The sequence below is a fragment of the Oncorhynchus mykiss genome, chromosome 16 (assembly GCF_057628025.1).
Source record: "Oncorhynchus mykiss isolate SJ-2025 chromosome 16, ASM5762802v1, whole genome shotgun sequence".
Taxonomy (NCBI): domain Eukaryota; kingdom Metazoa; phylum Chordata; class Actinopteri; order Salmoniformes; family Salmonidae; genus Oncorhynchus; species Oncorhynchus mykiss.
Genome location: NC_143037.1, coordinates 65,079,868 through 65,103,165, shown reverse-complemented (window position 1 = coordinate 65,103,165; position 23,298 = coordinate 65,079,868). Strand labels below are relative to the sequence as shown.

General features: G+C 42.4%; 1 protein-coding gene across 9 annotated transcripts in view; it reads left to right on the top strand.

The window, feature by feature from the left end:
* Positions 1 to 23,298, top strand: part of uckl1b (uridine-cytidine kinase 1-like 1b) — a 62,504-nt gene that overhangs the window by 26,000 nt on the left and 13,206 nt on the right. For 3 of the 9 annotated variants that reach the window (XR_016487478.1, XR_016487477.1, XR_016487476.1), the window contains exons 3-8: positions 518 to 624; positions 4,928 to 5,098; positions 7,838 to 7,909; positions 9,735 to 9,924; positions 10,208 to 10,269; positions 11,626 to 11,700. Coding sequence is in view for 6 of the 9 variants with exons in the window: in XM_036947520.2 (XP_036803415.1) it covers positions 518 to 624; positions 4,928 to 5,098; positions 7,838 to 7,909; positions 9,735 to 9,924; positions 10,208 to 10,269; positions 12,947 to 12,966 (622 nt within the window). In the remaining 3 variants the exon portion in view is untranslated. Of the gene's footprint in view, positions 1 to 517; positions 625 to 4,927; positions 5,099 to 7,837; positions 7,910 to 9,734; positions 9,925 to 10,207; positions 10,270 to 11,625; positions 11,701 to 12,946; positions 12,967 to 23,298 lie in introns of all 9 variants that reach the window. The other 6 variants (XM_036947520.2, XM_036947516.2, XM_036947518.2 and 3 more) reach the window with 2 other exon arrangements.

The following is a 23,298-nucleotide window of genomic DNA, read 5'->3' as shown; positions in this document are numbered from 1 at the left end:
TTTTATGTGAGAAAATGACCTGTCTCCTGTTCCCCAAGCCCTCTAAGTCAAGACACACACATGCCATGGTGAACGTCACAGGGTTAAGATCAGCTGCAGGGCTATCCACAGCGCTCTATTCCTGATCAAATTGCTTGTGAATGAAACTGCGTATTACTGTCACAACGTCATGCACCTGAATGCTGTTCTATGATGCTGTGGGTGCCTGTGCTTTGTTTTAGAAAGCAGAGGGGATAACATCTGCTACAAGAGGAAACTTTCTTGGGAATAAGCATCAACGTGTTAACTGATAACGGTTATTGATGCCCCATCATAAGTCATTATTTGATATTTGAACACGACAGGAGTGGTTTCTACACCACTGAACAGAAATGTTTCAGATAGTGCTCTGCTGATAAAAGAGACTGGTTCAGTTACTGTAGACATTGAAAAGCTACTTTCAGTTGAACCAAGGAGTTTTAAGTGGTCTACCTCGTTCATCTCACCGAGTTTCCATTGTGCCCTGTGTGTCCTGCAGGTCTGTGTGGGGGCAGTGCCTCAGGGAAGACCACTGTAGCCAGGAAGATCATAGAGGCTCTGGATGTCCCCTGGGTGGTCCTGCTCTCCATGGACTCCTTCTACAAGGTGTGTGTGTGTGCATGTGTGTGTGCTTGTGTAGGGCACTATAAAATCTGAAGAATGCAGACGAAATCACGGAATCCAGACATTAAAACGTAATTCAACCATATTCAAAAATGTATTGAACATAGTAAGGAACCAACTAAATGTTCTGAAAATTAATTAATTTGCCCAAGTTTATCATAAGACATGAATAGAATGCGTCAGTGATTCGTACGAGAATTCCCCATCTGTGTGTGTGGTGCGCGTCTGTGTATCCGTTAGCAATAATGCTCATGAAAAGTCTTCGGGGAAATGGAAAGGTTTTCCCAAAAACCTTCTCAATTAAATGTTCATTACAAAGTAGACTATGCTTACCTGGCCGAATGATGTCATGGTTATTTGTATCACTCTACCACATGTACAGAAACACAGCTTAACAACAGCCTCTTGCTAGGTGCACACTGGAATTAATGGATAACTACACCCAGAATCTATACACTACCTTCAAAAGTTTGGGGTCACTTAGAAATGTCCTTGTTTTTGAAAGAAAAGCACATTTTTGGTCCATTAAAATAACATAAATTTAATCAGAAATACAGTGTAGACATTGTTTTTGTTGTGAACGACCACTGTAGCTGGAAACGGTATATTTTTTAAATGGAATATCTACATAGGCGTACATTATCAGCAACCATCACTCCTGTGTTCCAATGGCAGGTTGTGTTATCATTTTAAAAGGCTAATTGATCATTAGAAAACCCTTTTGCAATTATGTTAGCACAGCTGAAAACTGTTGTTCTGATTAAAGAAACAATACAACTGGCCTTCTTTAGACTAGTTGAGTATCTGGAACATCAGAATTTGTGGGTTCGATTACAGCCTCAAAATGGCCAGAAACAAAGAACTCGTCAGTCTATTCTTGTTCTGAAAAATGAAGGCTCTTCCATTCGAGAAATTGCCAAGAAACTGAAGATCTCGTACAATGCTGTGTACTACTCCCTTCACAGAACAGCGCAAACTGGCTCTAACCAGAATAGAAAGAGGAGTGGGAGGCCCCGGTGCACAAATGAGCAAGAGGACAAGTACATTAGTGTCTAGTTTGAGAAACAGACGCCTCACAAGTCCTCAACTGGCAGCTTCATTAAATAGTACCCGCAAACACCAGTCTCAACTTCAACAGTGAAGAGGCGACTCCGGGATGCTGGCCTTCTAGGCAGAGTTGCAAAGAAAAAGCCATATCTCAGACTGGCCAATAAAAATATCAAATCAAATCAAATTTATTTATATAGCCCTTCATACATCAGCTGATATCTCAAAGTGCTGTACAGAAACCCAGCCTAAAACCCCAAACAGCAAGCAATGCAGGTGTAGAAGCGCGGTGGCTAGAAATAGAAGATTAAGATGGGCAAAAGAACACAGACACTGGACAGAGGAACTCTGCCTAGAAGGCCAGCATCCCGGAGTCGCCTCTTAAGCTAAGGACCCTGGGACTAAACACCTCCCTCTGCAACTGGATCCTGGACTTCCTGACAGGCCGCCCCCGGTGGTAAGGGTAGGCAACAAAACATCTGCCACCCTGATCCTCAACACGGGGGCCCCTCAGGGGTACGTGCTTAGTCCCCTCCTGTACTCCCTGTTCAGCCATGATTGCATGGCCAAGCACGACTCCAACACCATAATTAAGTTTGCTGACGACACAACAGTCTGATCACCGACAATGACAATGATGAGACAGCCTTTATGGAGGAGGTCAGTGACCTGTTAGTTTGGTGCCAGGACAACAACCTCTCCCTCAATGTGAGCAAGACAAAGGAGCTGATCGTGGAATACAGGAAAAGGAGGGCCGAACACGCCCCCTTTCACATCGACGGGGCTGTAGTGTAGTGGGTCGAGAGTTTTAAGTTCCTTGATGTCCACATCACCAACAAACTATCATGGTCTAAACACACCAAGACTGCCGTGAAGAGGGCACGACAAAACATATTTCCCATCAGGAGACAGAAGATTTGGCATGGGTCCCCAGATCCTTAAAAAGTTCTACAGCTGCACCATCGAGAGCATCCTGACGGGTTGCATCACCACCTTTTATGGCAACTGCTCGGCCTCCGACCGCAAGGCACTACAGAGGCTAGTGCGTATGGCTCAGTACATCTATGGGGCCAAGCTTCCCGCCGTCCAGCACCTATATGGTGTCAGAGGAAGGCCCAAAAAAGGAGGAAGGCCCAGTCACCCAAGTCATAGACTGTTCTCTCTGCTACCGCACGACAAGTGGTATCGGAGCGCCAAGTCTAGGTCCAAAAGGCTCCTTAACAGCTTATATCCCCAAGCCATAAGACTGAACAGTTCATCAAATGGCTATCCAGACTATTTACATTGACATAAAATAAATACAAAATCAATAATAATTTTACATTGACCCCTCTTTGTTTTTACACTGCTGTTATTCACTGTTTTATCTATGCATAGTCACTTTACCCCTACCTATGTGTGCAAATTACCTCGACTTACCTGTACCCCCACACATTGACTCAGAACCGGTTCCTCCTGTATATAGTCTTGTTATTGTTATTTTATTGTGTTACTTTTTATTTCATTTTTTACTTTAGTTTACTTAGTAAATATTTTCTTGAACTGCATTGGTGGTTATGGATCGTAGGTAAGCATTTCACAATAAGGTTGTATTCAGCGCACGTGACAAATACTATTTTATTTTATTTGACAATAAAACATAATAATAACATATTTAACAGCACAATAACAACGCAGCAGCACTCATGCTTCCCTCTCACTCCCCTCAAAATCTGAATGAGATCTGGAGATGGTTTTCTACAGTGTTTAAATACCATGTAATCCCATTCTCTCGATCTCGCTCTACTCCCCCTCTCTATCGCTCACTATCTCTCTGCCCTGAGTGACCGGCTTTTGAAGAGATGGAAAGATCCCTGAGGGGATAAGAGGGTAGATGTAAAATGAGAGAGGGGGAAAAGAAGCAACATTTGGGTGAGCGGGGGTGAAGACGAGGAGAACGATATTGGCCAAGCAACCATCATTAGAAGAGTCATCAGCTTCCCCTTACCGTGTTATGTAACAGAGTGACAGCCTGACTTTACTGCAGCTCTACCTGCTTTACTGTAGGTCACCAGCTTTACTGCAGCTCTACCTGCTTTACTGTAGGTCACCAGCTTTACTGCAGCTCTACCTGCTTTGCTGTAGGTCACCAGCTTTACTGCAGCTCTACTAGCTTTACTGCAGCTCTACTAGCTTTACTGTAGGTCACCAGCTTTACTGCAGCTCTACCTGCTTTACTGTAGGTCACCAGCTTCACTGCAGCTCTACCTGCTTTGCTGTAGGTCACCAGCTTTACTGCAGCTCTACTAGCTTTACTGTAGGTCACCAGCTTTACTGCAGCTCTACCTGCTTTACTGTAGGTCACCAGCTTCACTGCAGCTCTACCTGCTTTGCTGTAGGTCACCAGCTTTACGGCAGCTCTACTAGCTTTACTGTAGGTCACCAGCTTTACTGCAGCTCTACCTGCTTTACTGTAGGTCACCAGCTTTACTGCAGCTCTACTAGCTTTACTGTAGGTCACCAGCTTTACTGTAGGTTACCAGCTTTACCAGCCACCTTTGGATCTTAACTAATGCCACTTTAAGATACCAAATACCAGTTGTGAGTTAACCAAACACCATTTCCATGTAGAACATCAGCAGCAGTGGTAGTTGCCATTCATCACAGATCTAGGTTCCGTTTACCCTAACCCAAATCTAAACCTTAACCATTAGGGGGATTTCAAAAAGTAGTGACCAAGTTACAGTGATCTGGGGAAACTTCTAACTCCTGCTCACTCAATATGAATGGATATCCACTGTGAGATATCACACCTCTCATTCTGGCTTCCCAGGCCCATCTTGGTTCTGGAGAAGCCCTGGAGTGGCTGGATTTCTATGACACTGTTACTTATAAAGTGCTTATGATGGAACCACGAGAGGAGGGGGTAGGAGAGGTCCAAATACCAGGGCTCGAATTTGAAAGGGCTGGCTACGGTCCAGTGCAATGTGCATGCGCTTGCACACACACACACACACACACCTTCTGGCACAGTCCTCACAGGAGGGACACAGCATTCTCGTCTCGCCTAAATTTAGTGAAGCTTAGTTGAGAGGCACTCCGATAGGGTGAGTGTGTGGACATGGACGTCCACGTGCACATGACTGTGTACCTGTGTTATCTTCATGCTTCCATCCACTGATTTTTCAGGGATGTCCTTCTGCTTGTGAAGCGGCCCTGATTTAAAGTTGTTTTAATATTCATCCAATGTTGTGTGTAGGTTCTGACTCCTGAGCAGCAGGTCACGGCAGCCAGTAATGACTACAACTTTGACCACCCGGATGCCTTTGACTTTGGCCTGCTGGCACACACACTGAGGAAACTCAAACTGGGCAAGAGTGTAAAGATCCCTGTGTATGACTTCACCACACACGGACGCCAGAAGGACTGGGTGAGAACACACACACACACACACACACACACAGAAATTCATCCCCCCCACATTGCAGTGTTTTCTTCGTCTAGATATTGGGGTAGGGTTATTGCAGTGTAATATTGGTCTAGATATTGGGGTAGGGTTATTGCAGTGTTATCTTGGTCTAGATATTGGGGTAGGGTTATTGCAGTGTTATCTTGGTCTAGATATTGGGGTAGGGTTATTGCAGTGTAATCTTGGTCTAGATATTGGGGTAGGGTTATTGCAGTGTAATATTGGTCTAGATATTGGGGTAGGGTTATTGCAGTGTAATCTTGGTCTAGATATTGGGGTAGGGTTATTGCAGTGTTATCTTGGTCTAGATATTGGGGTAGGGTTATTGCAGTGTAATCTTGGTCTAGATATTGGGGTAGGGTTATTGCAGTGTTTTCTTGGTCTAGATATTGGGGTAGGGTTATTGCAGTGTAATCTTGGTCTAGATATTGGGGTAGGGTTATTGCAGTGTAATCTTGGTCTAGATATTGGGGTAGGGTTATTGCAGTGTAATCTTGGTCTAGATATTGGGGTAGGGTTATTGCAGTGTTATCTTGGTCTAGATATTGGGGTAGGGTTATTGCAGTGTAATCTTGGTCTAGATATTGGGGTAGGGTTATTGCAGTGTAATCTTGGTCTAGATATTGGGGTAGGGTTATTGCAGTGTAATCTTGGTCTAGATATTGGGGTAGGGTTATTGCAGTGTAATCTTGGTCTAGATATTGGGGTAGGGTTATTGCAGTGTTATCTTGGTCTAGATATTGGGGTAGGGTTATTGCAGTGTAATCTTGGTCTAGATATTGGGGTAGGGTTATTGCAGTGTAATCTTGGTCTAGATATTGGGGTAGGGTTATTGCAGTGTAATCTTGGTCTAGATATTGGGGTAGGGTTATTGCAGTGTAATCTTGGTCTAGATATTGGGGTAGGGTTATTGCAGTGTAATCTTGGTCTAGATATTGGGGTAGGGTTATTGCAGTGTAATCTTGGTCTAGATATTGGGGTAGGGTTATTGCAGTGTAATCTTGGTCTAGATATTGGGGTAGGGTTATTGCAGTGTAATCTTGGTCTAGATATTGGGGTAGGGTTATTGCAGTGTAATCTTGGTCTAGATATTGGGGTAGGGTTATTGCAGTGTAATCTTGGTCTAGATTACTCAACATCTGGAGTTATGGAGTCGTTTTATGACATTAAGTTGCCATTCAATCCTAGATGCACAGCGGCAGCCATTCATGTTTGTCTTGACATGTTTTATAGTTATCCCATAACTATGAGAAGATTAGCCCTGTTAAGCATTAGCATGGGGGAAGATAGAGAGTTGAAACTCAGTCATGTTTCACTAATAGGCATTACCAGACATAAACAGCACAGGGACCTATTGTGACAGCACAGAAATGTGGACGTGTTACCAAAAACACCACAGACTTTAGGTCTACACTTCTGGAAGTGTTAAAATTAGAGGTTGACCGATTAATCGGAATGGTCGATTAATTAGTGCCGATTTCAGGTTTTCATAACAATCAGAAATCGGTATTATTTAACTAGGCAAGTTAGTTAAGAACACATTCTTATTTTCAATGACGGCCTAGGAACTGTGTGTTAACTGCCTTGTTCAGGGGCAAAACGACAGATTTTCACCTTGTCAGCTCGGGGGATCCAATCTAGCACCTTTACAGTTAACTAGTCCAACGCAATAACGACCTGCCTCTCTCTCGTTGCACTCCACAAGGAGACTGCCTGTTACGCGAATGCAGTAAGCCAAGGTACGTTGCTAGCTAGCATTAAACTTATATTGTAAAAAACAATCAATCATAATCAATAGTTAACTACACATGGTTGATGATATTACTAGATATTATCTAGCGTGTCCTGCGTTGCATATAATCTGACTGAGCATACAAGCATACTTAGATACTTGTATCTGACTGAGCAGTGGTAGGCAGAAGCAGGCGCGTAAACATTCATTCAAACAGCACTTTCCTGCGTTTTGCCAGCAGCTCTTCGTTGTGCGTCAAGCATTGCACTGTTTATGACTTCAAGGTGTAACCAAAGTGAAATTGCTAGCTAGTTAGCGCGCGCTAATAGCGTTTGAAACGTCACTCGCTCTGAGCCTTGCAGTGGTTGTTTCCCTTGCTCTGCATGGGTAACGTTGCTTCGATGGTGGCTGTTGTCGTTGTATTGCTGGTTCGAGCCCAGGTAGGAGCGAGGAGAGGGACGGAAGCTATACTGTTACACTGGCAATACTAAAGTGCCTATAAGAACATCCAATAGTCAAAGGTTAATGAAATACAAATGGTATAGAAGGAAATAGTCCTATAATTCCTATAACTACAACCTAAAACTTCTTACCTTGGAATATTGAAGACTCATGTTTAAAGGAACCATCAGCTTTCATATGTTCTCATGTTCTGAGCAAGGAACTAAAACGTTAGCTTTCTTACATAGCACATATTTCACTTTTACTTTCTTCTCCAACACTTTGTTTTTGCATTATTTAAACCAAATTGAACATGTTTCATTATTTACTCGAGGCTAAATTTATTTTATTGATGTATTATTATATTAAGTTAAAATAAGTGTTCATTCAGTATTGTTGTAATTGTCATTATTACAAATAAATAAATAAAAATCGGCCGATTAATCAGTATCGGCGTTGAAAAATCATAATCGGTCGACCTCTAGTCAAAATCATACTAAACCCACAGCGTGTTTCATCCCTCTCAGAAAACAGTGTATGGAGCCAGTGTTATCATTTTTGAGGGAATCATGGCCTTTGCAGATAAAGAACTGTTACAGGTAAGAATCAGATGTCCCTGTACATTGGCAGTGTGTGTTTGTCATGGTTTGTGTATGTATGTGAGTCCTCTTGTGTGTGTGTGTGTCTTTGTGTGTGTTTACCATGGTGTGTGTGTTTGGCTTGGTATGCGTTTGTCATAGTGTGTGTGTGTGTCTCTCATGGTGTGTGTGTGTTTCTCATGGTGTGTGTGTTTGGCATGGTGTGTGTGTGTGTTTGGCTTGGTGTGTGATTGTCATAGTGTGTGTGTGTTTGTCATAGTATGTGTGTGTCTCTCATGGTGTGTGTGTATTTCTCGTGTGTGTGTGTGTGTTTCTCATGGTGTGTGTGTGTGTGTGTTTCTCATGGTGTGTGTATTTCTCATGGTGGTTGTGTGTGTGTTTCTCATGGTGTGTGTGTATGTGTGTTTCTCATGGTGTGGGTGTGTGTTTCTCATGGTGTGTGTGTGTGTGTTTCTCATGGTGTGTGTGTGTGTTTCTCATGGTGTGTGTGTGTGTGTGTGTGTTTCTCATGGTGTGTGTGTGTGTTTCTCATGGTGTGTGTATGTGTGTGTCTCTCACGGTGTGTGTGTGTGTTTCTCATGGTATGTGTGTGTGTTTCTCATGGTGTGTGTGTGTGTGTGTGTTTCTCATGGTGTGTGTGTGTATGTGTGTTTCTCATGGTGTGTATGTGTGTTTCTCATGGTGTGTGTGTGTGTGTGTGTGTTTCTCATGGTTTGTGTGTGTGTGTGTGTGTTTCTCATGGTGTGTGTGTGTGTGTTTCTCATGGTGTGTGTTTCTCATGGTGTGTGTGTGTTTCTCATGGTGTGTGTGTGCGTGTTTCTCATGGTGTGTGTGTTTGGCATGGTGTGTGTGTGTGTGTGTGTTTCTCATGGTATGTGTGTGTGTTTCTCATGGTGTGTGTGTGTGTGTGTGTTTCTCATGGTGTGTGTGTGTATGTGTGTTTCTCATGGTGTGTATGTGTGTTTCTCATGGTGTGTGTGTGTGTGTGTGTGTTTCTCATGGTTTGTGTGTGTGTGTGTGTGTGTGTTTCTCATGGTGTGTGTGTGTGTGTTTCTCATGGTGTGTGTTTCTCATGGTGTGTATGTGTTTCTCAAGGTGTGTGTGTGTGTTTCTCATGGTGTATGTGTGTGTTTCTCATGGTGTGTGTTTGTGTGTGTTTCTCATGGTGTGTGTGTGTGTTTCTCATGGTGTGTGTGTTTCCCATGGTGTGTGTGTTTCTCTTGGTGTGTGTGTTTCTCATGGTGTGTGTGTGTGTGTTTCTCACGGTGTGTGTGTTTCTCATGGTGTGTGTGTGTTTGTGTGTGTGTGTGTGTGTGTGTTTTTCATGGTGTGTGTTTGTTTCTCATGGTGTGTGTGTGTGTTTCTCATGGTGTCTGTGTGTGTTTCTCATGGTGTGTGTGTGTTTCTCATGGTGTGTCTTTGTTTCTCAAGGTGTGTGTGTGTTTCTCATGTTGTGTGTGTGTGTTTCTCATGGTGTGTGTGTTTGTCTTGGTGTGTGTGTTTCTAGTGGTGTGTGTTTCTCATGGTGTGTGTGTTTGTGTGTTTCTAATGGTGTGTGTGTGTGTGTTTCTAATGGTGTGTGTGTGTGTGTTTCTCATGGTGTGTGTCTTTCTCATGGTGTGTGTGTGTGTGTTTCTCATGGTGTGTGTGTTTCTCATAGTGTGTGTGTGTGTGTGTGTGTGTTTCTCATGGTGTGTGTCTTTCTCATGGTGGGTTTGTTTGTGTGTTTCTCATGGTGTGTGTGTGTGTTTCTCATTGTGTGTGTGTTTCTCATGGTGTGTGTGTGTGTGTGTTTCTCATGTTTTGTGTTCTCCCCTCCCCACAGCTGCTGGACATGAAGATCTTTGTGGAGACTGACTCAGACATCCGTCTGGTGCGTCGGCTGCAGAGGGACATCACAGAGCGTGGCCGGGACATCGATGGAGTCATCAAACAGTACAATAAGTTTGTGAAGCCCGCCTTTGAGCAGTACATCGAGCCAACCATGCGACTGGCTGACATTGTGGTACCACGCGGTAAGATTCGGAACCAGCACACAGACTGAAGTAACATGTATGACCATGTGCTCTCACACACACACACACACACGCACATTTGCTTACACATATTCTCCCTTACATGTAGACATTCAGAGGAGAACTTCCACTTAACTCAAATGTTGACGTAGTCATGCATTGACGTCAATTGGAGACAACGTAAAAAGTAGACTTAGTGCCCTAAACCATTATAATGTACACAACATAATATAATCACTGTCTAATGTCACTTCCCCTTCCTGTGTGTGTCGTATACTGGCAGGAGGAGGCAACATGGTGGCCATAGACTTGATCGTACAGCACGTCCACAGCCAGCTGGAGGAGGTAAGAGTTCCTCCCTTGATCTCTCCTTATACTGTATACAGCTTGACAGATCTACAGCTAACCAGACTGACACCAGATCTACAGCTAACCAGACTGACACCAGATGAACAGCTAACCAGACTGATACCAGATCTACAGCTAACCAGACTGATACCAGATCTACAGCTAACCAGACTGATACCAGATCTACAGCTAACCAGACTGATACCAGATCTACAGCTAACCAGACTGACACCAGATCTCTAGCTAACCAGACTGATACCAGATCTACAGCTAACCAGACTGATACCAGATCTACAGCTAACCAGACTGATACCAGATCTACAGCTAACCAGACTGATACCAGATCTACAGCTAACCAGACTGACACCAGATCTCTAGCTAACCAGACTGACACCAGATCTACAGCTAACCAGACTGACACCAGATGAACAGCTAACCAGACTGATACCAGATCTACAGCTAACCAGACTGATACCAGATCTACAGCTAACCAGACTGATACCAGATCTACAGCTAACCAGACTGATACCAGATCTACAGCTAACCAGACTGACACCAGATCTCTAGCTAACCAGACTGATACCAGATCTACAGCTAACCAGACTGATACCAGATCTACAGCTAACCAGACTGATACCAGATCTCTAGCTAACCAGACTGACACCAGATCTACAGCTAACCAGACTGATACCAGATCTCTAGCTAACCAGACTGACACCAGATCTACAGCTAACCAGACTGACACCAGATCTCTAGCTAACCAGACTGATACCAGATTTCTAGCTAACCAGACTGACACCAGATCTACAGCTAACCAGACTGACACCAGATCTACAGCTAACCAGACTGATACCAGATCTACAGCTAACCAGACTGATACCAGATCTACAGCTAACCAGACTAATACCAGATCTACAGCTAACAAGACTGACACCAGATCTACAGCTTTCCAGCTAACCAGACTGATGCCAGATATCCAGCTAACCAGACTGATGCCAGCTCCATTTCCCCCTCTAGTGGAACAAGAAAGCATTTTCTGTAATACCTCTACATTTCATGATTTCCTGAGAAAGACCAGGGGCGTTTTGCTCTGTGACTTGTGGTACATGCACTAATAGCTAGCAGGATTGGTGTGTCAGTTCTATATCAATTCAGGCGACGGAAATGAAATTCCAGTTCACAAATTAAAATAAATGTTTTCTGATCCTAAAATGCAATTTCAGTTCATCGCCTAAAGTTGAACAAATTGAAGTGGTATCGCTTCCACCCCCCGTTACCAATGAAGGGATGTGTTGTTATTGTGGTGTTACCTATTTGACACGGTACTATTGACCTTGCCCCACCTGCACACAGACTCTCATACTCCTCCTTCCATCCCTCCAACTCCTCCCTCTATCCCTCCATCACACAGCGTGAGCTCAGCGTCAGGTAGAGTAGCACACGTCTTTACTGTACCGCCGAACCCCTCTCCCCCACACCCCAGTTCCCAGATGGAGGGCCAGAAGAGGGGGGCACAAAACATGAGAATGTAGAAGTTGCCCTAAATCACTGATACAGGGTCAGATATCCTTATCTGTTCCCAGATATGGTTACGGGCAACTTCTACATCGAAGCCACGAAGCCAGCATCCTCACTCTCCAACTGCTTGCTGCTGTTACACAGAATCATCCCCAGGAGCCCACCTTGTCAACGACTCATCCAGTACAGTGAAGGATGTATCAGCATCTATGGGAAATGAGTCTTCCATTACAGGTAGCAATAGTAATTGGCATGTCACCACGTGTGACACCACATACGCTGTTAAAGCATGCGGTACAAAAACAGCTTTGAGTGAGATTTGAGAGACTCTCTTCCCTTTGACAGACACGCCACACGTCACTTCTGTGTTTATAACGCTTCTATGTGCAGCAGGCAGTTGATTGGAGGATGTTGTTTTTTCCTCTACCTTACATACATGATGGCTCACACACAACCACCCGCTGCATTCTGTGTCTAACAATAATCTACTGAGACATTTTCACTGACCCCTCCTCTCAGCTCCAGAGAGAGAGAGAGAGGAAGAGTGTGAGATAGAGAAAGACCGTTATTGTCACACAATCTAAATCTAAAACCTCTGTTTTCTATACCTATTATTAAAAGCTGAGTTTTTCCATTGAGTATGTCGGCCACAACAGATCAGAGCGAGAGAGAGAGGAAGTGTGTTTGGTGTCTGTCTTTAGACACAGGATGTATCAGGGCCTTTGAGCTGTGAGTCGTACCTCTGTGCTTTACCTCTGTACTGCAGAGACACAGTGTAGGTGTGACAGCTGAAGCCACCCTGAGAGCAGCCCACGTGTACACACGACACACAATGCCACAACCGCTGACGGAATAGTAGTGACCATTGTTACTGAGTGGACTAACCGAGTTGAACTATTATTTGTAAGTTCATGAAAAAGACTATTTTGCAACCTTGTATAGCAATTTGTCTTGGTCTAAGGAATTGTGAGGATTGCTCACAGCGGATTCAGCTGTCACACACATCACTGTATCACATGATCATATCTTTATCCATCCCTTTATTTACCCGATGTTGTCTGTTTCTTTTATTTTCTTCCTCTTTTCTGTTGTCGTCATTGTGTGTCTCTGTCATTGTGTGTCGTTATGTTTCGTCCAAACCCTCTTCTCTCCATAGAGGAAACTGCGCTGGGATATGTGAGCAGATTTGCTTATGATTTATCTGTGTTTGCATTTTCTTTCTTTTAAAGTTCGGTATCCCATATGAGTTTTGTTTTGAGAGAGTGAAATGGTATCACAGCTTGGTCTTTGTATCTCAAAGTGTGGGGATTTAATGTGATACAACTCAACTCAAAAGCTTGCATGACCTCAATTCTAATCTTTGGCAAGACCAGGGGTTTGTTCAGTTTGCTTAAACATTTGCAGCGTTGCGTAACGTTGCGCTTGTACTGAACGACACGTTTCCCCAAAGTGCTCTTCAACGTTCTTGAACAGACTTTGAGGGACGTTTGCTCCGTTTGGTGGGTGTGGTGGGATGTGGCTTGAAGCAATAAGTGACGTATTTAAAGGGCAGCGGCCATGCTGATAGCATTCCCCAACCACCAACCCAACCACTCCCCATTTTTCAACTGGTTGTTCAGCACAGCACTGTTTCCATTTAGTTGAAAATTGCATTACGTCTCTTTGTACTGAACGCAGCCCAGAACTCATTGTGTTGTATGTTTTAAAGTCAGATTCTAGTCCAAAACCTAGTTTGATTGTTTTTTCTTTGAATCAGCCTGTGTTGATCTGAATTGAGTAGTTGTGCTTTCTTTGAGTTGGTGTGGGTGTGTGTGGGTTGGTTGGTTATTTTATCCTTGCGTGGACCTAAAATGCCCCAAAGTCCCCACAAGGATAGTAAAACAATGAACATTCTAGTGGGGACATTTTCCACATCCCCATGAGGACAAAGGCTATTTTAAGTTTAGGGGTTAGGTCTAGGGTTAGAGTTACAATTAGGGTTAAGGGTTAGTGGTTTGGGTTAAGGTTATGGTAAGGATAAGGATAAGGGTTAGTGGTTTGGGTTAAGGTTATGGTAAGGATAAGGGTTAGTGTGAAGGGTTAAGGTTATGGTAAGGGTAAGGGTTAGTGTGAAGGGTTAAGGTTGTGGTAAGGATAAGGGTTAGTGGTTTGGGTTAAGGTTAAGGTTGTGATAAGGGTGAGTGTGAAGGGTGAAGGTTATGGTAGGGATAAGGGTTAGTATGAAGGGTTAAGGTTGTGGTAAGGATAAGGGTTAGTGTGAAGGGTTAAGGTTGTGGTAAGGATAAGGGTTAGTGTGAAGGGTTAAGGTTATGGTAAGGATAAGGGTTAGTGTGAAGGGTTAAGGTTATGGTAAGGATAAGGGTTAGTATGAAGGGTTAAGGTTATGGTAAGGATAAGGGTTAGTGTGAAGGGTTAAGGTTATGGTACGGATAAGGGTTAGTGTGAAGGGTTAAGGTTATGTTAAGGATAAGGGTTAGTGTGAAGGGTTAAGGTTATGTAAGGATAAGGGTTAAGGTTGTGGTAAGGATAAGGGTTAGTATGAAGGGGTTAGGTTATGGTAAGGATAAGGGTTAGTGTGATGGGTTAAGGTTATGGTGAGGATAAGGGTTAGTGTGAAGGGTTAAGGTTTTGGGAAGGATAAGGGTTAGTGTGAAGGGGTTAGTGGTTTGGGTTAGGGTTATGGTAAGGATACGGGTTAGTGGTTTGGGTTAAGGTTGTGGTTCGGATAAGGGTTAGTGTAAAGGGTTATGGTAAGGATAAGGGTTAGTGGTTTGGGTTAAGGTTGTGGTAAGGATAAGGGTTAGTGTGAAGGGGTCAGTGGTTTGGGTTAAGGTTATGGTAAGGATAAGGGTTAGTGGTTTGGGTTAAGGTTATGGTTATGGTAAGGATAAGGGTTAGTGTGAAGGGTTAAGGTTATGGTAAGGAAAAGGGTTAGTGTGAAGGGTTAAGGTTATGGTAAGGATAAGGGTTAGTGGTTTGGGTTAAGGTTATGGTAAGGATAAGGGTTATGGTAAGGATAAGGGTTAGTGTGAAGGTTTAAGGTCATGGTAAGGATAAGGGTGAAGGGTTAAGGTTATGGTAAGTATAAGGGTTAGTGTGAAGGGTTAAGGTTATGGTAAGGATAAGGGTTAGTATGAAGGGTTAAGGTTGTGGTAAGGATAAGGGTTAGTGTGAAGGGTTAAGGTTATGGTAAGGATAAGGGTTAGTGGTTTGGGTTAAGGTTGTGGTAAGGATAAGGGTGAGTGTGAAGGGTTATGGTAAGGATAAGGGTTAGTGTGAAGGGTTAAGGTTATGGTTAGTATGAAGGGTTAAGGTTATGGTAAGGATAAGGGTTAGTGTGAAGGGTTAAGGTTATGGTAAGGATAAGGGTTAGTGTGAAGGGTTAAGGTTATGGTAAGGATACGGGTTAGTATGAAGGGTTAAGGTTATGGTAAGGATAAGGGTTAGTATGAAGGGTTAAGGTTGTGGTAAGGATAAGGGTTAGTGTGAAGGGTTAAGGTTGTGGTAAGGATAAGGGTTAGTATGAAGGGTTAAGGTTGTGGTAAGGATAAGGGTTAGTGTGAAGGGTTAAGGTTGTGGTAAGGATAAGGGTTAGTATGAAGGGTTAAGGTTGTGGTAAGGATAAGGGTGAGTGTGAAGGGTTAAGGTCATGGTAAGGATAAAGGTTAGTGTGAAGTGTTGAGGTTATGGTAAGAATAAGGGTTAGTGGTTTAGGTTAAGGGTATGGTAAGGATAAGGGTGAGTGTGAAGGGTTAAGGTTATGGTTAGTATGAAGGGTTAAGGTTATGGTAAGGATAAGGGTTAGTGTGAAGGGTTAAGGTCATGGTAAGGATAAAGGTTAGTGTGAAGTGTTGAGGTTATGGTAAGAATAAGGGTTAGTGTGAAGGGTTAAGGTTATGGTAAGGATAAGGGTTAGTGTGAAGGGTTAAGGTTATGGTAAGGATAAAGGTTAGTGTGAAGGGTTAAGGTTATGGTAAGGATAAGGGTTAGTGTGAAGGGTTAAGGTTATGGTTAGTATGAAGGGTTAAGGTTATGGTAAGGATAAGGGTTAGTGTGAAGGGTTAAGGTTATGGTAAGGATAAGGGTTAGTGTGAAGGGTTATGGTAAGGATAAGGCTTAGTGTGAAGGGTTAAGGTTATGGTAAGGGTTATTGTGGAGGGTTAAGGTTATGGTAAGGATAAGGGTTAGTGGTTTGGGTTAAGGTTATGGTAAGAATAAGGGTGAGTGTGAAGGGTTTAGGTTATGGTAAGGATAAGGGTTAGTGTGAAGGGTTAAGGTTATGGTTAGTATGAAGGTTTAAGGTTATGGTAAGGATATGGGTTAGTGTTAAGGTTATGGTATGGATAAGAGTTAGTGTGAAGGTTTAAGGTCATGGTAAGGATAAGGGTGAAGGGTTAAGGTTATGGCAAGGATAAGGGTTAGTGTGAAGGGCTAAGGTTATGGTAAGGATAAGGGTTAGTATGAAGGGTTACGGTTGTGGTAAGGATAAGGGTTAGTGTGAAGGGTTAAGGTTATGGTAAGGATAAGGGTTAGTGGTTTGGGTTAAGGTTATGGTAAGGATAAAGGTGAGTGTGAAGGGTTATGGTAAGGATAAGGGTTAGTGTGAAGGGTTAAGGTTATGGTTAGTATGAAGGGTTAATGTTATGGTAAGGATAAGGGTTAGTGTGAAGGGTTAAGGTTATGGTAAGGATAAGGGTTAGTGTGAAGGGTTAAGGTTATGGTAAGGATAGGGGTTAGTATGAAGGGTTAAGGTTATGGTAAGGATAAGGGTTAGTAAGGATATGGGTTAGTGTTAAGGTTATGGTATGGATAAGGGTTAGTGTGAAGGTTTAAGGTCATGGTAAGGATAAGGGTGAAGGGTTAAGGTTATGGTAAGGATAAGGGTTAGTGTGAAGGGCTAAGGTTATTGTAAGGATAAGGGTTAGTATGAAGGGTTAAGGTTGTGGTAAGGATAAGGGTTAGTGTGAAGGGTTAAGGTTATGGTAAGGATAAGGGTTAGTGGTTTGGGTTAAGGTTATGGTAAGGATAAAGGTGAGTGTGAAGGGTTATGGTAAGGATAAGGGTTAGTGTGAAGGGTTAAGGTTATGGTTAGTATGAAGGGTTAAGGTTATGGTAAGGATAAGGGTTAGTGTGAAGGGTTAAGGTTATGGTAAGGATAAGGGTTAGTGTGAAGGGTTAAGGTTATGGTAAGGATACGGGTTAGTATGAAGGGTTAAGGTTATGGTAAGGATAAGGGTTAGTATGAAGGGTTAAGGTTGTGGTAAGGATAAGGGTTAGTGTGAAGGGTTAAGGTTGTGGTAAGGATAAGGGTTAGTATGAAGGGTTAAGGTTGTGGTAAGGATAAGGGTTAGTGTGAAGGGTTAAGGTTATGGTAAGGATAAGGGTTAGTGGTTTAGGTTAAGGGTATGGTAAGGATAAGGGTGAGTGTGAAGGGTTAAGGTTATGGTTAATATGAAGGGTTAAGGTTGTGGTAAGGATAAGGGTTAGTGTGAAGGGTTAAGGTTATGGTAAGGATACGGGTTAGTATGAAGGGTTAAGGTTATGGTAAGGATAAGGGTTAGTATGAAGGGTTAAGGTTGTGGTAAGGATAAGGGTTAGTGTGAAGGGTTAAGGTTATGGTAAGGATAAGGGTTAGTGTGAAGGGTTAAGGTTATGGTAAGGATACGGGTTAGTATGAAGGGTTAAGGTTATGGTAAGGATAAGGGTTAGTATGAAGGGTTAAGGTTGTGGTAAGGATAAGGGTTAGTGTGAAGGGTTAAGGTTGTGGTAAGGATAAGGGTTAGTATGAAGGGTTAAGGTTGTGGTAAGGATAAGGGTTAGTGTGAAGGGTTAAGGTTATGGTAAGGATAAGGGTTAGTGTGAAGGGTTAAGGTTATGGTAAGGATAAAGGTTAGTGTGAAGGGTTAAGGTTATGGTAAGGATAAGGGTTAGTGTGAAGGGTTAAGGTTATGGTTAGTATGAAGGGTTAAGGTTATGGTAAGGATAAGGGTTAGTGTGAAGGGTTAAGGTTATGGTAAGGATAAGGGTTAGTGTGAAGGGTTAAGGTTATGGTAAGGATACGGGTTAGTATGAAGGGTTAAGGTTATGGTAAGGATAAGGGTTAGTATGAAGGGTTAAGGTTGTGGTAAGGATAAGGGTTAGTGTGAAGGGTTAAGGTTGTGGTAAGGATAAGGGTTAGTATGAAGGGTTAAGGTTGTGGTAAGGATAAGGGTTAGTGTGAAGGGTTAAGGTTATGGTAAGGATAAGGGTTAGTGGTTTAGGTTAAGGGTATGGTAAGGATAAGGGTGAGTGTGAAGGGTTAAGGTTATGGTTAGTATGAAGGGTTAAGGTTATGGTAAGGATAAGGGTTAGTGTGAAGGGTTAAGGTCATGGTAAGGATAAAGGTTAGTGTGAAGTGTTGAGGTTATGGTAAGAATAAGGGTTAGTGTGAAGGGTTAAGGTTATGGTAAGGATAAGGGTTAGTGTGAAGGGTTAAGGTTATGGTAAGGATAAAGGTTAGTGTGAAGGGTTAAGGTTATGGTAAGGATAAGGGTTAGTGTGAAGGGTTAAGGTTATGGTTAGTATGAAGGGTTAAGGTTATGGTAAGGATAAGGGTTAGTGTGAAGGGTTAAGGTTATGGTAAGGATAAGGGTTAGTGTGAAGGGTTATGGTAAGGATAAGGCTTAGTGTGAAGGGTTAAGGTTATGGTAAGGGTTATTGTGAAGGGTTAAGGTTATGGTAAGGATAAGGGTTAGTGGTTTGGGTTAAGGTTATGGTAAGAATAAGGGTGAGTGTGAAGGGTTTAGGTTATGGTAAGGATAAGGGTTAGTGTGAAGGGTTAAGGTTATGGTTAGTATGAAGGTTTAAGGTTATGGTAAGGATATGGGTTAGTGTTAAGGTTATGGTATGGATAAGAGTTAGTGTGAAGGTTTAAGGTCATGGTAAGGATAAGGGTGAAGGGTTAAGGTTATGGCAAGGATAAGGGTTAGTGTGAAGGGCTAAGGTTATGGTAAGGATAAGGGTTAGTATGAAGGGTTACGGTTGTGGTAAGGATAAGGGTTAGTGTGAAGGGTTAAGGTTATGGTAAGGATAAGGGTTAGTGGTTTGGGTTAAGGTTATGGTAAGGATAAAGGTGAGTGTGAAGGGTTATGGTAAGGATAAGGGTTAGTGTGAAGGGTTAAGGTTATGGTTAGTATGAAGGGTTAATGTTATGGTAAGGATAAGGGTTAGTGTGAAGGGTTAAGGTTATGGTAAGGATAAGGGTTAGTGTGAAGGGTTAAGGTTATGGTAAGGATTCTGGTTAGTATGAAGGGTTAAGGTTATGGTAAGGATAAGGGTTAGTAAGGATATGGGTTAGTGTTAAGGTTATGGTATGGATAAGGGTTAGTGTGAAGGTTTAAGGTCATGGTAAGGATAAGGGTGAAGGGTTAAGGTTATGGTAAGGATAAGGGTTAGTGTGAAGGGCTAAGGTTATTGTAAGGATAAGGGTTAGTATGAAGGGTTAAGGTTGTGGTAAGGATAAGGGTTAGTGTGAAGGGTTAAGGTTATGGTAAGGATAAGGGTTAGTGGTTTGGGTTAAGGTTATGGTAAGGATAAAGGTGAGTGTGAAGGGTTATGGTAAGGATAAGGGTTAGTGTGAAGGGTTAAGGTTATGGTTAGTATGAAGGGTTAAGGTTATGGTAAGGATAAGGGTGAGTGTGAAGGGTTAAGGTTATGGTTAATATGAAGGGTTAAGGTTGTGGTAAGGATAAGGGTTAGTGTGAAGGGTTAAGGTTATGGTAAGGATACGGGTTAGTATGAAGGGTTACGGTTGTGGTAAGGATAAGGGTTAGTGTGAAGGGTTAAGGTTATGGTAAGGATAAGGGTTAGTGGTTTGGGTTAAGGTTATGGTAAGGATAAAGGTGAGTGTGAAGGGTTATGGTAAGGATAAGGGTTAGTGTGAAGGGTTAAGGTTATGGTTAGTATGAAGGGTTAATGTTATGGTAAGGATAAGGGTTAGTGTGAAGGGTTAAGGTTATGGTAAGGATAAGGGTTAGTGTGAAGGGTTAAGGTTATGGTAAGGATTCTGGTTAGTATGAAGGGTTAAGGTTATGGTAAGGATAAGGGTTAGTAAGGATATGGGTTAGTGTTAAGGTTATGGTATGGATAAGGGTTAGTGTGAAGGTTTAAGGTCATGGTAAGGATAAGGGTGAAGGGTTAAGGTTATGGTAAGGATAAGGGTTAGTGTGAAGGGCTAAGGTTATTGTAAGGATAAGGGTTAGTATGAAGGGTTAAGGTTGTGGTAAGGATAAGGGTTAGTGTGAAGGGTTAAGGTTATGGTAAGGATAAGGGTTAGTGGTTTGGGTTAAGGTTATGGTAAGGATAAAGGTGAGTGTGAAGGGTTATGGTAAGGATAAGGGTTAGTGTGAAGGGTTAAGGTTATGGTTAGTATGAAGGGTTAAGGTTATGGTAAGGATAAGGGTGAGTGTGAAGGGTTAAGGTTATGGTTAATATGAAGGGTTAAGGTTGTGGTAAGGATAAGGGTTAGTGTGAAGGGTTAAGGTTATGGTAAGGATACGGGTTAGTATGAAGGGTTAAGGTTATGGTAAGGATAAGGGTTAGTATGAAGGGTTAAGGTTGTGGTAAGGATAAGGGTTAGTGTGAAGGGTTAAGGTTATGGTAAGGATAAGGGTTAGTGTGAAGGGTTAAGGTTATGGTAAGGATACGGGTTAGTATGAAGGGTTAAGGTTATGGTAAGGATAAGGGTTAGTATGAAGGGTTAAGGTTGTGGTAAGGATAAGGGTTAGTGTGAAGGGTTAAGGTTGTGGTAAGGATAAGGGTTAGTATGAAGGGTTAAGGTTGTGGTAAGGATAAGGGTTAGTGTGAAGGGTTAAGGTTATGGTAAGGATAAGGGTTAGTGTGAAGGGTTAAGGTTATGGTAAGGATAAAGGTTAGTGTGAAGGGTTAAGGTTATGGTAAGGATAAGGGTTAGTGTGAAGGGTTAAGGTTATGGTTAGTATGAAGGGTTAAGGTTATGGTAAGGATAAGGGTTAGTGTGAAGGGTTAAGGTTATGGTTAGTATGAAGGGTTAAGGTTATGCTAAGGATAAGGGTTAGTGTGAAGGGTTAAGGTTATGGTAAGGATAAGGGTTAGTGTGAAGGGTTAAGGTTATGGTTAGTATGAAGGTTTAAGGTTATGGTAAGGATATGGGTTAGTGTGAAGGGTTAAGGTTATGGTAAGGATAAGGGTTAGTGTGAAGGGTTAAGGTTATGGTAAGGATAAGGGTTAGTGTGAAGGGTTATGGTAAGGATAAGGGTTAGTGTGAAGGGTTAAGGTTATGGTAAGGATAAAGGTTAGTGTGAAGGGTTAAGGTTGTGGTAAGGATAAGGGTTAGTGTGAAGGGTTAAGGTTATGGTTAGTATGAAGGGTTAAGGTTATGGTAAGGATAAGGGTTAGTGTGAAGGGTTAAGGTTATGGTTAGTATGAAGGGTTAAGGTTATGGTAAGGATAAGGGTTAGTGTGAAGGGTTAAGGTTATGGTAAGAATAAGGGTTAGTGTGAAGGGTTAAGGTTATGGTAAGGATAAGGGTTAGTGTGAAGGGTTAAGGTTATGGTAAGAATAAGGGTTAGTGTGAAGGGTTAAGGTTATGGTTAGTATGAAGGGTTAAGGTTATGGTAAGGATATGGGTTAGTGTGAAGGGTTAAGGTTATGGTTAGTATGAAGGGTTAAGGTTATGGTAAGGATAAGGGTTAGTGTGAAGGGTTAAGGTTATGGTAAGGATAAGGGTTAGTGTGAAGGGTTATGGTAAGGATAAGGCTTAGTGTGAAGGGTTAAGGTTATGGTAAGGGTTATTGTGAAGGGTTAAGGTTATGGTAAGGATAAGGGTTAGTGGTTTGGGTTAAGGTTATGGTAAGAATAAGGGTGAGTGTGAAGGGTTTAGGTTATGGTAAGGATAAGGGTTAGTGTGAAGGGTTAAGGTTATGGTTAGTATGAAGGTTTAAGGTTATGGTAAGGATATGGGTTAGTGTTAAGGTTATGGTATGGATAAGAGTTAGTGTGAAGGTTTAAGGTCATGGTAAGGATAAGGGTGAAGGGTTAAGGTTATGGCAAGGATAAGGGTTAGTGTGAAGGGCTAAGGTTATGGTAAGGATAAGGGTTAGTATGAAGGGTTACGGTTGTGGTAAGGATAAGGGTTAGTGTGAAGGGTTAAGGTTATGGTAAGGATAAGGGTTAGTGGTTTGGGTTAAGGTTATGGTAAGGATAAAGGTGAGTGTGAAGGGTTATGGTAAGGATAAGGGTTAGTGTGAAGGGTTAAGGTTATGGTTAGTATGAAGGGTTAATGTTATGGTAAGGATAAGGGTTAGTGTGAAGGGTTAAGGTTATGGTAAGGATAAGGGTTAGTGTGAAGGGTTAAGGTTATGGTAAGGATACGGGTTAGTATGAAGGGTTAAGGTTATGGTAAGGATAAGGGTTAGTAAGGATATGGGTTAGTGTTAAGGTTATGGTATGGATAAGGGTTAGTGTGAAGGTTTAAGGTCATGGTAAGGATAAGGGTGAAGGGTTAAGGTTATGGTAAGGATAAGGGTTAGTGTGAAGGGCTAAGGTTATTGTAAGGATAAGGGTTAGTATGAAGGGTTAAGGTTGTGGTAAGGATAAGGGTTAGTGTGAAGGGTTAAGGTTATGGTAAGGATAAGGGTTAGTGGTTTGGGTTAAGGTTATGGTAAGGATAAAGGTGAGTGTGAAGGGTTATGGTAAGGATAAGGGTTAGTGTGAAGGGTTAAGGTCATGGTTAGTATGAAGGGTTAAGGTTATGGTAAGGATAAGGGTTAGTGTGAAGGGTTAAGGTTATGGTAAGGATAAGGGTTAGTGTGAAGGGTTAAGGTTATGGTAAGGATACGGGTTAGTATGAAGGGTTAATGTTATGGTAAGGATAAGGGTTAGTATGAAGGGTTAAGGTTGTGGTAAGGATAAGGGTTAGTGTGAAGGGTTAAGGTTGTGGTAAGGATAAGGGTTAGTATGAAGGGTTAAGGTTGTGGTAAGGATAAGGGTTAGTGTGAAGGGTTAAGGTTATGGTAAGGATAAGGGTTAGTGGTTTAGGTTAAGGGTATGGTAAGGATAAGGGTGAGTGTGAAGGGTTAAGGTTATGGTTAATATGAAGGGTTAAGGTTGTGGTAAGGATAAGGGTTAGTGTGAAGGGTTAAGGTTATGGTAAGGATACGGGTTAGTATGAAGGGTTAAGGTTATGGTAAGGATAAGGGTTAGTATGAAGGGTTAAGGTTGTGGTAAGGATAAGGGTTAGTGTGAAGGGTTAAGGTTATGGTAAGGATAAGGGTTAGTGTGAAGGGTTAAGGTTATGGTAAGGATACGGGTTAGTATGAAGGGTTAAGGTTATGGTAAGGATAAGGGTTAGTATGAAGGGTTAAGGTTGTGGTAAGGATAAGGGTTAGTGTGAAGGGTTAAGGTTGTGGTAAGGATAAGGGTTAGTGTGAAGGGTTAAGGTTATGGTAAGGATAAGGGTTAGTGTGAAGGGTTAAGGTTATGGTAAGGATA